Here is an 18,320-nt window from a genome sequence, read left to right on the forward strand (position 1 = left end):
TCCTTCAGCACAATAAATAATCCATTGTGGCCCAAATGGTGCAAACAAATTAATTCCATAAAGTCCATCATAGAAGCTGCATTTCAGAATAAAATAAAGATTCTTTATCAACCAATCCAAAATAAATCTAATGTTTGTAAATTGTGGCCTTGCCACTCAGTGAGTTATGGGCTTCATGAGTTGTGAAATAAATTGTTTTTTGTATAAGGGAAACTAACATGGCAGAATTGGAGAATATGGATCTAGAGAACACCTAGTGAATTAGGGATTTTTTTGGAGTTGCCAAAAGTCTCACGTATTGGTTTTTGGCTGATTACTGGCATCACTTTCAGGATTATTGGTGAGGGCTCTTATTTGGGCCTGATTGTATAATGTCACAGGTTCAATGGTTTTTGACAAAGCTCAAAGCAAAATAGCATGGAATTAGAACTGCTTTAAATACCTCACAAAGTTCAAGAACCAAGAAGTGAATAACTGGGATTTTTTTTTCCACTTGTTTATTGTAAAATCTTTGGTACAATTATTTAAGCTTCAGCAAAAAAAAGCTGTAATTGGAATTCATTCCATATTTTACCCTTGCAAACAGGGTGAAGGGACTTTAAAGAAAATAGACCCCTTCAACTCACAAGTGAATCATTAGAACTGGGCATCAGGGAAGGAATGTGGATGACACGATTATTTCTTTTGATTCTGGTAACAACAGTGTTCCCAGCTAAAAACAACAGAGGCTGTCAATCAAACAGATGAAGTTCTGTGTCCTAAATAAACTGAGAGAATTCTTTTCATTCATTCTTTGTTGATACACACATAGATGTGACATGATATTGAACACACTGTTTTAATAACTCTTTACCAACTTATTTGGAAAAGTATGATATTACCCAAATCATTAAAGATGAACAAGAAGCTTTATTATCACAACTTTTGATGGGTCTTTAATTCTTTTACCTTATGAATTTTTTCTCTCTTGATATTGAATTTTGCTCATAGTCCATGTTTTAAAAATCAGTTTATTCTGAAAACTTACTTTATCATCCTCAAAGGATATTTCTTATTTTGACCAAATAACCAGCATGCTCTTACACAAAAACAAATCAAAACAGATGCTGGGAACATGAAATCAAAACAGAATTTAGTGTTTAGCAGTTCACACAGCAGCCATGGAGAGAAACAATTTTGTTGTCAATATTATAGACACTGGACATAATGCAGAGATTAGTATAAGCCTTGAGCAGAATTGAAAGCATCAATTCTAGGATAAAACATTGGAACACTTCTTAAATGGATAGCCCTTACCTGAACTGCTCTTGAGAAGTAGAAAAAGACGATATTCATAGATTTTTTTTCTGATGGGTCAGATATCTCTCTATGATTCAGGTAAGACTTCTCAGCCACATAATGGCCTATGTCCAAGAATTTTCTAAATTCATCTCAATACTCCCAACATCATTTTATCCAATTCAGTATTATTCCACATGAGGACAGCTGCTGTAAGAGTTGCTGTCAGTGAAGCGACAAGTTAGGTCTACTACTGCCCAGACACTTACTTAGATCAGTTGCAAAATTACTTTGCTTCCAAGTTCCAAGATAGGATATTTTGTGGCGCAGAAATCAATACCTGACAATTACAAATAACTACAATTCAAGACTATAAAGTACTCCAATTAGTTGAATGAATATCATTCCAAAGACATTTAAGAAGCTTGACACCATCCAAGGTAAATAATTTGCTTGATTGACACTTAATTTAATATCTTGAATATTTGCTTCACTGCCACCAACTTCAACAGCAAAAGGCACCACAATTACTTTGCTCATCCTTTTTTGGCAAATTTGATTATTTGTGACCTCTACCACTGTGGTGCAACCACCGTATTGTATGTATTGCATGAGCTGGCCCACCCCCTGAACCTATGACCCCTCCCTCCAGGAAATCCCCATAAAGGCTGTTACGCCCAAACTCCTCCCTCAGTCCCTGCCTTGGAATTAGACCGGCAACATGTGAGATGTGTTGATTGATATCTTAAGGTGATTAGTACCTATTAATCACAATACTCAGTCTAAAGTGGTTGATCAATAGCACTCAACCACCTAAAAAGATAAAGAGAATAAACACTATGCATAAAAGTTAGATTGTAACAGAAGAAACAGCCATCTTAACACATCTGATTTCTTCCTGGTATCAGTAACACATTCAATGATATCTTAAGCTGCAGTCCACAATTTTCCTCCCCTAGCAGCATAAATTAGAGCTTTTCAGTGCAACCCTCTACCTTTGTTGAGTCATCACAAAGAGACTGGAATACACCGAACCGAGATCACCAATGGGATGTCAAATCCATTCTGACAATCATGTCCTACATACAGCTTTCTCCAGTACTCAGGGTATTTCAAACCCCATCATTGGTTACTTCATAACTGGTGTACCTTTTGTACTTTGCACATCATGACTACATCTGCCATCTCTGCCTCATTGATCCCCCACCCCGTACTTCACAGTGGCATGAATCCACTCACAGCAAGATGATCAGATGGGGCTGTCGACATATTTAGATTACATTTCCCCTGTCTCCTGTATTTTCCTTCCCTTCCATGGTATGATTTTTATGCAGATATTCTTTGGTTACCATGGGGAAAGTATCTATGAACATAGAGCATAGAAACTGCTCCTTTGGCCCATTTTGTTCATGTTGACCAATATAACTACCAGAGTTAGTCCCATTTACCTGATTTTCCCCCTATCTTTCTAACCCTTTCGTAACCAGATACCAATCCTACGCTCTTCCCAGTGAAGAATACAGTGGGGGTGATGGGAGGAGAATTATACATGCAGCTACTATTGCGATCCATGCAGATCCCATTTTACTGCATGACACTATTTATAAACAATTAGAACCTGGATGTAATTCATTTTCTCAGCATATCCCTCAGCATTTGGTATACATATCAAATGTAGGCCAAGAAGGCCCTTATAGCAGGTTGGTAAGAGTAACATGTGGGTCACATTCTGCTTTTTACTTGTCAGTGGGAGAATCGAGCCTGAATCATCTCATATTCATAAAATATGTTTAATTTAAACACATTACTGCCTCCATGTTCATTAAAAAAATACAGTATACTGTCAGATAAATATAGCAAATACTTATTAAAAAGAAATAGTAAACTTTTTTAGGTTCTTGTAACTATGGTTTCAGTTCTGTATGCCTCAAAATAAATGTAATTCTAAATATATACATTGGTTTTTCTAATGGAAGGCAAATTAGGAGTTACAATACTTAAACAACTAATTAAATCTACATACTGGAAGGAGACAGACTCCTAATTTTTACCTTCTTTTCAAACAATGAGAAGAGAGGCCAGTTGTGCAGTGTTTGCTCAGTGGTCTTGAATCAGTCATACTCAGAGAAAACTGATCTCACTTCATCGTGAGGTTTTAAAGTGGAGTGAAACAAAGCTAATTTCCATTGGTCTAGAGGTTAACTATGTTTCCCCCATATGAAGCTCAGAAATAGTTCTACCTAAATAAATAACTGGTACAGAACCACTCAAATTAGTTCAGATCTGTAAATAGGTGATAATTACATAATTAATCATAATAACTTTTTATGCTCTTCGTTTCACCCTCAAAGGTTTTTTTTTTCCAAAGTTATATCCCTATATAAATTTGTAGCCTGATACTTATTGCCTCTGGGAACATGATGGAAACATCAAAAGGAAGTTTTCATCTTTGAAAACTGTAAATTTTTAGTATGATGTAAAGAAAATTATTTCATTTTGTCTGATAATGTTTCATCCCATTGTACACTTTACTTCCTTTGTGCATGCACAGGGTGCAGATTTCTGCTGATCAATGATAGCATTCCTCACTGGACTCAAGATGTACAATGTCAAGGTCAATGCAATTGCAGGCAAGAATTTTAAAATAAGACATCCCAAAAAAATTCAGATTAATTTAGGAATATTTAGTTAATGTCTAAATGACAAATGGAAACAAAGTTCTTATTCTCAATTCTGATATGTTCAATGGGGACATAAGTAAAGGGTGAAAGGGGAAAAGTTTAAAGGGAATATTAGGGAAAAATTCTTCATGCAGAGCATGTTGGGAGAATGGCATGAGCTGCCAGCTGAATTAGTGAATGCAGGCTCAAATTTGATATTGAGAAAAATTTGACAGGTATATGGATGAGAAAGGTATGGAGGGATATGCTCTGAGTGCAGGTCAGAGGGTCTGGACAGAATAATAGTTCAGCACAGACTAGTGGGGGTGAAAGATCTGTTTCTGTGCTGTATCGTTCTATGGTATAGAAACATGAAATATCAAAACGCTTAAAAAAGAAATTACACAGCATAATTTTTAGCTTCCTAAGTTTCTGCATGTTGCAGCAATCATATGGTAGAATTCTCCTGGAAATTAACCAATCATTCTAATAGAATGTTGGAACTCTTAATACATTTCTGTGTAAAGTTATGCTTAGGTTTTCCAATGCCCTAAGGCTAGGAGATGGTGTCTGCCATTTGGAGTTGGTATGAGAGTTGCTATTTTTAAAATGTAAATTCTGTGCACACAGAATCATGTCATACTGGATTTGCAGTTTAGATCATTTCTATCTGTAGTTGCTCTGAGGATAAAACTCCAAATGTTCTTTTATACCAACTCAAAGTGCTACAAAGTGTCATCAAAGTCAACATGGTTTCATAGCAACATGGAAGGACAAAAACCTCTATCTTTGCGCCTTAAATGGACATTGAACTTTTAATTCATTTAAGAATGAATTGAAAATTCCCTTGGTTGTACAATACATAAACAGGCCCTTCAGCCCTCTTTACTGTGTCAAACTCAATGCCCAAGTTAAATTAAAACTGCTGCTTGCACAGGATATGTATACAGGTACTCCCCAACTTGCAACCTATGTGACTGGTCCACCTGCACATATGACTGAAAATTTGTTTAAAAATATAAAGAAAAAAATCTAAAATGTATGTGGTTTATTTGACAAACTATAACAGGCATACAGGGCATGTAAGAGCCAAAATGTGTATATTTACCTTGTTAGTCAGTATCCCGGGGTCCGGAGGCTGGGTGCAACCATCTTGATTCCTGTGCCCATGTGCAAGTCTTCGGTTGGCGCGTGTGCGATTTGCATATTGGAGTTCAGTTGGCACATGTGGGAGAGTTAAGGGCACGAGTTCAATATTGTTAGGGCGTTTATCATTATCAAGGAAACTGATTAATTTGTATTTGTTATCATTAATCAGCCATCAAAAACTTTGTCCCATATCACCTGCAGAAAAAGCTGCCATAGAGGTCAGGGAAGACATAATGGATTGGGGAATATTTGTCTTCATTGCGTAAAATGTAAGCATTAGAATCAAACAAGTTCTCCATCCTGAGAAGCCTCAAACTACTCTGCAGAGATCTCAGAATGCATCTCTGCTCAACCCAACTGCAATAAGGATAGGAGATCACAAGTTCTCATGATGTAGGAGAAGAAGTAGATCCATTGGCCAATCGAATCTGCTCTGCCATTTTACCTGATCCATTGTCCCCTTCAGGCCCATTTCCCGCCTTCTCCTCATAACCTTTGATACCCTGACTAATCAAATACCTGTCAATCTCTGCCTTGAGTATACCCAATGACTTCGTTTCCACATCCGCCTGTGGCAACAAGTTCCACAGACTCATGGACCACTAACTAAAGAACTTTTTCTACATATCTGTTTTAAATTGATGCCCTTTTATCCTGAAGTTGTGTCCTCTTATTCTAGACTCCCCTACATGGGAAACAACTTTGCCACATCTACTCTGTCCAGGCCTTTCAGCATTCCAAATGTCTCTATGAGGTCCTCTCTCATCTTTCTGTATTCCAATGAGTCCAGGAGCCAACAAACATTCCTCACACGCAAACCCTTTCATTTCTGGTATCATTCTAGTGAAACATCTCTGAACCCTCTCCAATACCACCAAGTATTTTCTCAAAAAAGGTGCTGAAAACTGTACACAGTACTCCAAGTGAAATCTCACCAGTGCCTTATAAGAGACTCAACATTACATCCCTCCTCTTATGGAAATGAATGTCAACTTTGTATTCACCCTCTTCACCACCTGGAGGCCATTCTTTAGGGTATCCTGCATGAGAACTCCCAAGTCCATTTGCACCTCTGAATTTTGAATTTTCTCCCATCTAAATAATAGACTTCCCATCTATTTCTTGAACCAAAGTGTGCAACCGAACACTTTCCAACATTGTATTTAGCCTGACACATCTTTGCCTATTCTCCTAATCTAGCCACGTCTTTCTGTAGCCTTTCCATATCCTCAGCATCATCTGCCCCATAACATATTTTGATAACATCTGCAAATTTAGCTACAAAGCCATCTATTCCATAATCCAAATCATTTATATACAATGCAAAATGAAGTGGCCCCAACACTGACCCCTGCAGAACACTACCAGTAACCAACCAGAATAGGATCCCTTTATTCTACTCTGATTCCTGTCGATCAGCCAATTCTCTCTACTCATGCTAGTATATTTCCTGTAAGGAAAATTCAGCAATGATGTGAGTATTCAAAGCTCAGTAGGTGGATTCAACACCTGGGGACTTTGGGGACAATTCATATCTTTTTGCTGACATCTTATTATAGTGAAATTTTTTTTAAAGGTTGTAGACTGTAGATTCTACATTATTTGTCCAATTTCCCTCAATAAAACACAAATAAACATTATGCTTGCTGATAATGTTTGAATGATACTGGAAAATAGCTGTGCTAATGTTAATTACGACTTCAAGAACAGAGTCCAATCTTGTGAAAGGGATTTTTCCACAAGAAATAGTCTTTTTCAGGTTAATATATAAATAGATTTGTCCTACTCACAAGCATCGAAAAGGTGCCATATAAAGCCTGAAACTTGCAGCTTTACCTGCAGTCCACATAGATGATCTACACTATCGAGCGGCCAAATAAAGACACTGAGCAGCAGAGGGAGAGTCTGCTATTGGACTGAGCTTTCTCACTTATGAATGGAGAGACAAAACCAAGGGTGGAGATACAGAGGTCAGTCCACATAGAAATCCACAGAGGTGGAAGAAGTCACTCCGGATAGTTATTTTAGAGGTTCCTATTAAATATGTGGAGACAATCATAATTATTTAAAATTGTTGAGATGTAGTAGAAAAAGAAGTGCTTGGAATGACTCCTTCAGAGGATTGTTCAGGTTCCTGGTAATATTCAGCAATCAAGCAACAGCTGTGGAGAGGGGAACTCCGTTGATCAAAATGAGAAAAACCCAGAAGTAAAACAGCTTCAGATGCAGAAAAGGGAGATAATGAGAAGTTGGAAAGCAGAAACAAAGTATTGGAGTTGGAGGGTACCATTCATGCAGTGGAATAAAAAAACATTCTGGAGGTGTGGTGGGGAGCAAGTTCAAAGTGTGTAGTCCTGGACACATGGTAGTATTAAACTTTATTTAAAACGGTGATCAATTTTGCAACAGGAGACATGCACACCCACATGCAAACTGATTTTGTTATCATACAAGTTAATTTAACAACAAATAAGGTTAAAACAAACAACTGCCACCCCTCTCACAACAAGCAGGCATGGCACTCAACTTAAGAAAGCTATTTACAAATTAGATCAGACAAGACACAATGGTTTCCATTGAAGTGCATACAAAAGGGAGCCCCTACTCACCCACTAGGGATGTGCAGGGCAGGTACAGACTGCACCAGGCAACACCATAGGTCTGTCTATAAAATTTTTGTGCAGTGTTTCAGAAGAAATGTATTATTTTTAATTAAAATATTCCTGTAATTAGTTATAACAAAATTAAATATCATAAGCCCAACTTTTGTGTATTAAGGCTACAAGGCTAAAACTCTATGCTAACTTACTTTTTGAACCTTCTAATGTGCTCCCGTCAGAGCCGTCATTATAACCCAATTACAATTACATAGTTTCGTCTGCACGCACTACAAGCACATGCTGTTGTTTTTGTTGCTGCTGGTGTTTTTATAGTCACTTCTTTTGTCAAATTTTCTGGTGTTTTAGCTACAATATTGTGGTAATTAGTATTTGTGAACCTATATCCAATAACTTTTTTGAGAATGAAGTGGTAATTAAAGGAAAAAAAGGAGAAAAATCAAAAAAAGATCCTGCTCCGTTACTCACAATGTTGTAGCTAATAATGTAATTCAATGTAGAAAGATTTTACAAAACTATTTTGTTGTTAGTATTTATATAATCTAAGAAATATTACATTTAAGCAATTTACAACTATATCACATATTATTCTATATTTTTGCAACTATTTTTTCAAATATTACTAATTTGTCTTTTTATTAAATTGTGCAGGGATATTCTATAATGCCACATGGAGTGCATAAATCAATATCAAAGAAACGACATAAATACATATATATATGATATTGTAATTTAAAGGTGTAATTTTAATTTTGCTAGCTATTTATCTCACTAATACTGTAATTCAGTGATATATGGGAACTATGATTTACAAGTAACATTAGTCCAAAAACATTACTAAGGATTCTGTATGGACTGGTACAGGAAGAGGTTGGGGGGGGGGGGGGGTGTGACACCATGAGTTACTGCACGGAGTAACACTAACCCTAGTGGCACCATTGTACTCACCTACCCATCTCACAATGAGTTAGTTCTCCAGCACTGTTTACAATCCCCAGTTCAGTTAGGTAACCCAGCAAGAGGACAAGAAGAAAGAGAGTGACTGAACCTCATGTCCGGGTTTTATACCTAGCACCTGGGGACTGACCCAGGTTCTGGTTCTTGTGACTGCAGATGATCAATTGTTAGGTGATTTCAGGTGACAAACTGTGAGGTGATATGAGCTGTGGGTGGGTTTGACATTCAATTACACAGGAGGGGGAGGGGCAGTGACCTACAACCTCTTTTCCTGTGAGCAGTAAGACAGTAAAGTTACAGGAGGACACAGAACAACCTAATGATGATTTAAAATGATTTAAAATATCTTAAAATTATGAGGGAAAAGTAGAGTCGAGACCAAAATTCTCAAATATCCTGGAAATGCTGTTTATATTATCAGTTTATATCCACTTAACTATGTCATTGAGGCTTTCCCTCAAGTGAACATTGAACATTTTTTTTTAAGACATACAGCATGGTAACAGACCATTTCGGCCCATGAGCCCCATGCAGCCCAATTACACCGAATTGACCGACACCCCTGGTACATTTTTGAATGATGGGATGAAACTGGACCACCCAGAGGAAGCCCAAGCAGACACGAGGAGAATGTACTAATTCCTTACAGACAGCGCCGCTACACTAACCATACCGCCCTTGTAACAGTCTTGGAAGCTAAATAACAGGTGCCCAGAAGTTCAGCGTTACATATGCATATTGAGTGAAGATGTTCATTAATACATTTGTCCGATCTATATTTGATCTCTCCAATGTGGTAATCACGTCGTCAGCAGTGAATATAGGACACAAAATGGAAAGTGCAAGTAAATCACTGTGGAGTGCTTGGTGAGGTAAGAGGTAAAATGAAACAAGTTTTTTTTTCTGCAGTAGCATGGCAAGATGCAGAAAAGGGAAACTGTATTGTTTATCGTTGTAGCTATAAAGGACCTATTCATTTAGAACTTGAGTTTTGCATCTGTCATTTCCAGTTTGTTCAACATTCACTTTTTCCATTTATGCCCTCGATATTTCTGAACTGCTTTGATTACAATAATTTTTTTTGTAGATTTCACTGCCTCCTGCCTTGCCTTTACCCCTCCCTGCAATATCAAGTCTAGCTGCTCCTTTTCCAAATGGAAGTATTAATTAGCTAGTATTTTAGGATTTAGTAGCTAAAAAAATGAAGCTAAACAAAAGTTCCTGCTGTCATATGCTCGTAAATGTATTGGTAATTCTTATAAGTTAACATCACGTGCATTGTTTCATCCACCCACATTCACTCCTGTTCCATCTACATCATTTGTTTACAAATTAACTTCATGTTTATAGGTCTGACATTCACAAAACCAACGAGATACAAGCCATTTTAAGCAATCCATCTTTTTTGTTAGTATCTTCCAACAATACTTTCTTCCTATCATTACACAGTTTATTTGCTAATCCACAGTTTTGATTCCAAAATAAATTAGGTTGCTGTGAATGGATATATCTACAATATTCAAAAGAGATTCTTCATTTTCACTAATTATCCTGGCATTCCAGCTAATAACTGAATAAACTGAAAAGATGAACATAGCAATGTAATACCAAGCCAAAGAAAGACATCTGTGATAGAATGTATATTAAATATGTATTTTTGATTTGCACACCCAGTTTGATAGACAAGAGACAAAACAAATCAGGCAAAATATCTTTCTTTAAAAGAATTCTGGTACAAAAATGTTTATTAGGTAACACATTTGTAAACATTTGAGGTAAAGTAACATTAACAACAATTTGCTCTTACAGAATACATAGGCACTTCTTTAAAGACAGCACTTCGAAAAGCTTTGTTGCTTTTGCTCCAAATCATTAAATGTCCCTGACTGCCCAGCAAGTTGCAACTCCAGTGAGAGCTGATATTTGGTAATAATAGGGTTCATGGGCAACAAACAGGCTTTGAAGCCTGTGAGCAAGACTGGCTGTTAAAGAAAAGGTATGAAGCATTAGATATTGAATTAAGACACCTAATCAGTTTAATTCAAATTCTATGCATATAATAATTTGTCTCACATAATATTGTATTTTGGTCAAGAACATCTGTTTATGACTAATTGCCAAATATGATGCAGTCCGACTACTATAGCCTCCGTGCTAATTACTCTGTGGCTATAGCTAATGCACTTTTCATAATCAGTAAAAAATCAAGCATATACAGTAACAACTTAAATAACCTTCGTTCGTACATTGTTTTTTTCTTAAGAGCTCTAATTTTGTATTAAGACATTTAATTTTGGATTTGATGTACATGGACAGGCCTGTTTTCTTGCAATGTGCTGTCTAATAATGTAAACTTTTTTTTTGCCATGTGCAATTTCTGTTAATGTAAACTTTCAGGAACCGAAACACAGTTACAAAGATAGCACACAATATACAAGAAAATGAATGAGAAAGAAAACACATTAAAAATACACCTACAAACTGATTTCTTGTTCATTATCAATAAGATTTCAGCAATTAATATCATATCAAGCTAGAAACAAATCAATCCTGGGAAAACAGAAGTAAGCCGTTGATTTATTAATTCAAGGAATACATAATTTTGCTTGTATTTACTTGTCCAATTATTTAATATATTCAAAGCTAGAGTCAACTTGTTTAAAATTATCTAAGAAAGAGTTTCATTGATAGATTTTTTTTCTATTTCAGTGCATTGTTTCTTTAGTATAGCTAAACACAGGGCTGCAAATAACCTGCTCTGAAAAGAATTATGCCAAAGTTTCTCTGGCGAGAAACTAAGCTTTGAAAACATTTCCCGCACAAAAACTAGTCAATAGCAGTAAATAGGAATTTCTTGATTTAAAAGAAATGAACATTTTAGTAAGATTCTCCATCATTCAATGAGACTTAGAAGATGAATTCTAGAAACCCTCCAACACAGTGATTAGTATTTTTACCTTTCTTTGTATATTTATTTGTTTGCTCATGTCTGAGAGAAAAAAATTAACATGGAGAATCTTTGAGTTGGATCATTTGCAATTTTCTAATTAAACTGTCAGTAAGCAAATGACACTTTAACCATTTATTTTCCTGATATTAGTCAAGATTATGAATCTTGAGAAATGCAGCAACAATTAACAACAAAGCAACACAACGCATCTCACTTTCTCTACGAGGACACAGACTGCAGATGCTGGAATCAGGAGCAAAGAATGAACTGCTGGAGTAATTCAGCAGGAAAGCGGCATCCGTTGTGGGGGGTGGGGGGTGGGGGTGGGAATAGGCAGTCAACTTTTCACACCGAGATCCTTCATCTTCACTGATCTGATAGTTCCACCTCCCCTCTCCAAATTTCACACTCGACAATAATAAGCTGGACACTAAACTATCATGCTCTAACTCTGGAATATATCTGCTTCTCTGCCAGGAAGGGCAACAATAATAAATGCGATTATTCAGAATGTTTAAATCCAATTCTTTTTTTAAAAAGGTAGTGTGTGAAAAAATGTCTCCTTCTTAAAGAAACATTGGGAACATTTCAATTTCACGATAAATAACCCAAAAACCATTTAATTAAAATGGTAACAATATCATTCGATACCTGTTTTGATGCAAATCATATTTTTACTTCTTGGTAGTTCAACCCATCTTCTTTAATTTGGCAGAGTCCTAAGCTTGTTAGAACAATATGGCATTAACTAAAACACAAACATGACCTCACACATAAATAAATTGCATTGCATACCCCTTTAATCTACAATTAGTTTCAGCAGGTTGCCCTGGTTCAATGCTTTTATGGATAAAAGGCATTCAAAATCATATTCTGTCCATTTATATCAAAGCATGTACTCAATCCTTCTACTTCAAGTTTTTCACCTCATTCAGTGTAACTTGAGGTTTACTCAGGTAAGTGGAGCAGAGGAGATGGATGAAAACCAAGAAGTTAAATATTGTAACCCTGTGGTAGGATTAAATTCAACGTGTGCCATGTATGATGAAGCCTTCTGTGATTTGAAGTTCAGCTTTAGAGACTACCCGCTATATTAAAGATAACTTCCAACAATCACAGCGTGCAGATATCGATCATGAATGCAGTGCATTGAATGTTTAAGGCTGGGGTCTTCTGTACGTCTTATCTTGCCATGAAATGATTAACATTAAATAGTAAGTCAACATATGATGGTCTTTTTGGGTTGTAATTAATGATCATGTATCAATTATAATACAACATGCTAAATCAGGCTTCAGTCAGATGTGAAATGTACATTTTCTTTTGTATTTTGCTGGTTAAATTTCTGTATCTTTTCCATTAATTAAAAGTGATAAAATTGAGCATGTATAAATGTTAAGGTTAACAAATGAATCATTTGTGTGCGAGCCATGGCTGCCAGGGTGCACCAGCCTGCCAATATGTATACTTCGCCCACCCACCCGACTTTGCACTTGGTGTGCACTGGGTTCAGAGAGGCCAGGACAAAGCCAGTGCTAAACTGCCAGATCATCTGATCTCACTCTGGTACTGCTTACTTTGCTGGCCCTGCTGAAGCGGCGCGTGTCTGCACTGGGAGGCTCGTGCATCTCCACTGTGGTGGTCAGGTGACCATCGCCGTGTGCCGCCTCGCCTGTGCTCCCACTGTCCTCATTGGTCGGCAGCGCGGACTCCGCCCTCGCCTCGCCAGTGCTGGGCTTGAAGTCACGGGTGTGCTCAGTGGCGAAGTTGGCCCAGTTCTGCTCAGCCGCCAGCTTATTGTTATAGATCACGCACGGCGGCCTGTCCTCGGGCAGTGGCGCCATTTTGAACTCAGAGGGCGGGGCTCCCGGATAGGGGTGGGGTCCCTCCGTCGTGTCGGAGAAGTAGGGGTAAGTGAAGCTACTTGGGACCGTCCTGCTCACCGGCGTTAGGGGCTCGGGCTTAGGCTCAACATCTGAGGGGTGTCGGTTGGTCACTCCCTGCCGCAGCTTTTTCCAGCCCAGGTGATAGATTTCCATCAGATTCAATGAAAGGGACATGCAAGCCACCACAAGCATAAATAGGATAAAGATGGTCTTTTCTGTTGGCCGTGAGATGAAGCAATCCACTGTATTGGGGCAAGGCCATCTGTCACACCTGTACAAAGGTCTAAGCTCAAAGCCATACAAAATATACTGACCTACAATAAATCCAATTTCAAACATCGCCTTGAAAATTATATTGAAAACATAAGTGCGTAAAAGGGCACCCCGGATTCGGATTTTACCATGTTCATCCCTAAAGGGAAGCTTGCTCTTTTTGTCGCTTTGAAGCATTAATTCTTTGTCTCTCTGGTCCTTGGGCTTTCTGATCTCCTCCTCCCTCTCTTTCCTTTTATCTTCCATCCGTACTATGTGCAGTACATGACCCAGGTAAATCAAAGTGGGTGTCGAGACAAAGATGATCTGCAGCACCCAGAACCGGATGTGGGAGATGGGGAATGCTTTGTCGTAGCACACGTTCTCGCAACCAGGCTGCTGAGTGTTGCAGGTGAAATCAGATTGCTCATCCCCCCACACCTCCTCAGCCGCTGAACCCAGCACCAGGATGCGGAAGATGAAGAGCACAGTCAGCCAGACCTTGCCGACCACGGTCGAATGTTCCTGTGCATTCTCCAAAAGCCTTCCCAGAAAACTCCAGTCACCCATTGTTTAAAGTTTCTGCCCTAGAAAAACAATCCATACAACAAAGTGCATTAGATGCAAAGCAAACAGAAAGCCAAAACTATCAGGGGAATTAAATACTCAGTCTGGAAAATTCACCTATTGGGCTACCTGGTTTTGTCATAAAGAGCTTTATGCATGAAAAATAATATAGGGGCAATGAGTTAGAAATCAATTAAATGTGCATAAAATATCCATATTGTATGTTGCAAAAATTTGTCAAATGAATAGCAAGAACTTCATTATTGCAATTTGCAAAAATATTTACAAAGCGTTTTGTGGTGATATTTTTAATTAATGGATGTATTTCCTATATTTGATATTTGAAAATGCTATTAATGGTTAATATTTGGTATATTTATCATTATATACCAGAAACATTAGGATTACTTTCAAATTTGAAACTATCATTATATACCAGAATTACTAGGATTACTTTAAAATTTGAAACTAAACATTGAATCCTCACCTCTAATCACCACTTACAAAACTCTGCTTGAGGCCTGAAATGAACACTAGGTTTTGTCCACAGCTATAAAGCTGCAGAAACAATATTAGATAAGACTAAGAATTTCACTTAAGTGCTGTAACCAAACATTCTGTTAATTATAATTGCTGAAGGGATGTTACAAGTTATAAATTGTTTTTGAATATTGAAATCTTACCTAGATAGAATCCACCAGAAAAATGGCTATAGTAAAGAAAATCAGTCCGTAATATTACACAAAATTGCAAAATTCAGATGACTGTATCTGCACGTCAGGTAAACACAGATGTTTATTAATACTCTATTTGCTGCATATTTTCATTTCCAGGCTAGGGAAATAAATTATAATTTAATATTTACATAAGAAATTAATTGGTTTAAACAGCATATAACCGATAGTCCATTTAATTCAGTGCTTTTATTTCTTTGTTTGAAGTTTAGTAATGTGAACAGTCACATTTACACTGATAGCATCTAATCAAAAAAATCATGTGGGACAAATGTATCTCAGTGAAATATTAACAATCCACCAACTGCTAATTTATCACAGTATTGTTAACAATTTATATTTTTGATTAATAAAACAATTCCCAGAATAAATAATGTGATAGTGTATTAACTGAAGAATAATAAAACAAGTTTATTGCATTTAGTGAGCATATCTTTAAAAAAAATCAGAGAATTTTAAAATTAATCTATTCCATAATTGCATATTCATTATTAATAAATTTACTTTGGGCCAACATTGAACCATGGGAATCTTGTTAGAACATAACAAACACTGCAACATTATTATGTTAACTCAATTTATATCCCCTTGCCATCATTTCTGAAATGATCTTCTTTCATTTTCCCATTATTATTGTTTCCATTTAACTTATCTCATTTGTTTCCATTTAATGCTTATTTGCACACATTTTAAATAATGCCCCCCAACATTTTGGAATAGATTTGACAGGCTTATTGTAATTGTTTGAAGAATACCATTCATTAGAACATCATGGAGTAAAATAAACTTACAATTTTACTTCAAACAATTCTGTGGTAATCATGAAATGTCAAGTGGCCTTACTGGACAGAATTCGCCCTGTATCACATACTAAATTCAAACAGGCAAAATCCAACCCAGTGATTCAGTCTGGCAGATACTGTATTATAAAAATAAAAGCCACAAGCAAATAATATTAATTGAGACAATATGAATTCTTGAAAAATATATGGACATCAATTAAATAATTATGAGTTGATGATAATCAAATTATGGAAGCAGTGTGTTTTGGCTGTGTACAAAGGACCAATCTCTTCCCAGTCTTTACCAAATAGGTGTTTAAAGGGGGCATTTAATCTATCATTTGGAAAAATATTATAATTCCCACATGATTTTGTAACTTTCCAAATTCTTTTGAAATAGGTTTCCAGATTATCCAAAATTATGTAATTTTGTAGTCATCGGGCTACAAATTAAAACTTTGGTAGCCTGGAATAAACAATCTTATTTATAATACACCAGTTCATTGTGTTGTGTTCATTCTGATTGTTGAAACATTTAAACAATGTTAAACATTGGCAACTATTAACTTTAAATGATTATTGGTTTTAGCTAAATTAATACTTGTCATCTGTCATTAGGTTAAGTTGAGAAATGAGTCTTTAAACTATATTATTAATAGGGCCCCCCCAAAAAAAATCACAGTACTGGTAAGTTAGAGAGACAAAATCTCTTTGTTGCGCGTATGCCAGTGAATTAGAAAATATAAAGCTTATCATGTTGGCAATTCAGCAGACTAATGGTTACTTTCTATGGATGCCTACATCATCAGAAAACACATTGCTGAACAAGGAAAATCCAGCCTATTCAGCTTCACGAGGAATTAGCAGGTCAGGGCAAAATACTTAGTTTACTCGTGTAATTTTATGTAGCATTTTGTTAAGTTTTGGCTTCCATTTCATGGAGGCAATCATCGAATTATGCGACTTTTTTTAGTCACAGGGGTATTACTTAAATGAAATACGAATAGACTTTCTGATTACATCATTAATTTCGAACAAATTAAAAGGATTGAGCCGTAAAAAGAACTTTCTGAAACCGCAACATTGAAAGCGACCTCCTTTCCCAACTCAGAATCGAGTCTGTGGAATCGTTTTGTAGTGTTATATAAAAACCCGTGGTGGTCACTGTCCCTCTGTGGCCAACGCTTATTTCAATCCTTGTTTACTTAATGATTCCGACTTTCCCTTCCGCATGAAAACAATTCATTTTAAACAAGGACCGTCTTTATTGCAAGACGCTATGGTCTTGGAGTTGATCTATTACATGTTTAGGGAAGGCTGGTTTCCAGGGGAAAAACACCCCCCAAAAAAAGCTTTTCTTTCAGAAAGTAATCTCGAAGTTGGAACAAAAAAAATAACTAAAGCACTTGCGCCGAATTCAAATTAAATGATCTGTTTTAGCTCCTTTCAGTGGCTGAACTAGAGAGTGGCTTGGTCGGGAAAGTGCCAGGTCTGTGGTCAGCGAAGCAGCTCCCACATCGCTCCTTGACTACAAGGTTGCACCCAAAATCACTTTCCTGCTAGTTTACCTTGAAATCTTAAATCCTAGTCTCAAACTTTTATGGGGGGGGGGGGAATATAAAAAAGGAACTCTTAACTCCACCACTGCTCCTCCCCACCAACTCGCAAAAACACAAAAAAGTTGGGTATGAAAAGATCCCGTCTTAAAATATTTGCTATCCCAAATAGTACCATACCTCAAACTGGAGATGGCAAAACCAGCCAGCCAGTCAACACATCCAGCTGTCATAGATGCCATGTTTTGAGTGCGCTGGGGACATGAAGCAGACTTGTCGAGGTAACCCTCCCCCTCCCAGCTTACCCAACACTTCGGATCGCTGTCAGCCAGCCTATTCAAGCGCAATCGCTTTCTTCGCACATCGATCTCCAAGCCAGTCTTGCGAGGGGTTGAAAACGTGATTCAGGAGTCCGTTAAATCTGCAAGCCGGATCGCACGAAGTTCCTTCTCACCCCCAGCCATTGCCGCTGTCACATTGTGGGAATGCATGGATGAACCTCGCATGTCACCAGACGGATGGCAATGCCACGCCTCCACCCACTAAAAAAAATCATAGCTGGGATCTCTACAAATTCTCGTTGTCTGTTTTAAAACAAGCAAACCAAAAGATTATAACCTTTCATTGTAAATAAATGTTGGTCCAGAAACAATCAATGTAGTGAATGGGATGAGTTATGAACTCTTGTATCTCTGGAAATGATGTTCACGTTTAAAATTTAAATCCAAGTTTACTTCTAATTTTAAGAATATGGAACTCTAGCAGAGAGTGCAAGTGTTTTTTTTTGGAATTTGCTTAAATCATTACAAATACATGCTTGTGTACATAGCCGATTAAAAATTATAGCAAATTAGCCATTTGATATTGGGTTTTTTTACTAGAATTTATAAAATGTATCATTTGTCCCAATCAATCCAAGGTTAGATGTCAA

General features: G+C 37.0%; 1 protein-coding gene across 2 annotated transcripts; it reads right to left on the reverse strand.

The window, feature by feature from the left end:
• Positions 1 to 10,389: 10,389 nt before the first annotated feature.
• On the reverse strand, positions 10,390 to 17,863 carry gja3 (gap junction protein, alpha 3). 2 transcript variants are annotated; one of them, XM_069891347.1, is made up of 2 exons: positions 17,695 to 17,863; positions 10,390 to 14,337 (listed from the first exon to the last, which is right to left on the reverse strand). In XM_069891347.1, the coding sequence occupies exon 2, from the start codon at positions 14,318 to 14,320 to the stop codon at positions 13,148 to 13,150; it is 1,173 nt and encodes a 390-aa protein (XP_069747448.1). In that variant the 5' UTR covers positions 14,321 to 14,337; positions 17,695 to 17,863; the 3' UTR covers positions 10,390 to 13,147. The 2 variants fall into 2 exon arrangements, with proteins under 2 accessions (XP_069747448.1, XP_069747449.1); XM_069891348.1 differs by lacking the exon at positions 17,695 to 17,863 and adding an exon at positions 17,570 to 17,665.
• Between the last annotated feature and the right edge of the window lie 457 nt (positions 17,864 to 18,320).

This window comes from Narcine bancroftii, chromosome 7 (assembly GCF_036971445.1).
Source record: "Narcine bancroftii isolate sNarBan1 chromosome 7, sNarBan1.hap1, whole genome shotgun sequence".
NCBI lineage: Eukaryota > Metazoa > Chordata > Chondrichthyes > Torpediniformes > Narcinidae > Narcine > Narcine bancroftii.

Bases quoted from the DNA above. Each gene is read 5' to 3' on its own strand.
- gja3 (XM_069891347.1), bottom strand. From the start codon at position 14,320: ATGGGTGACTGGAGTTTTCTGGGAAGGCTTTTGGAGAATGCACAGGAA.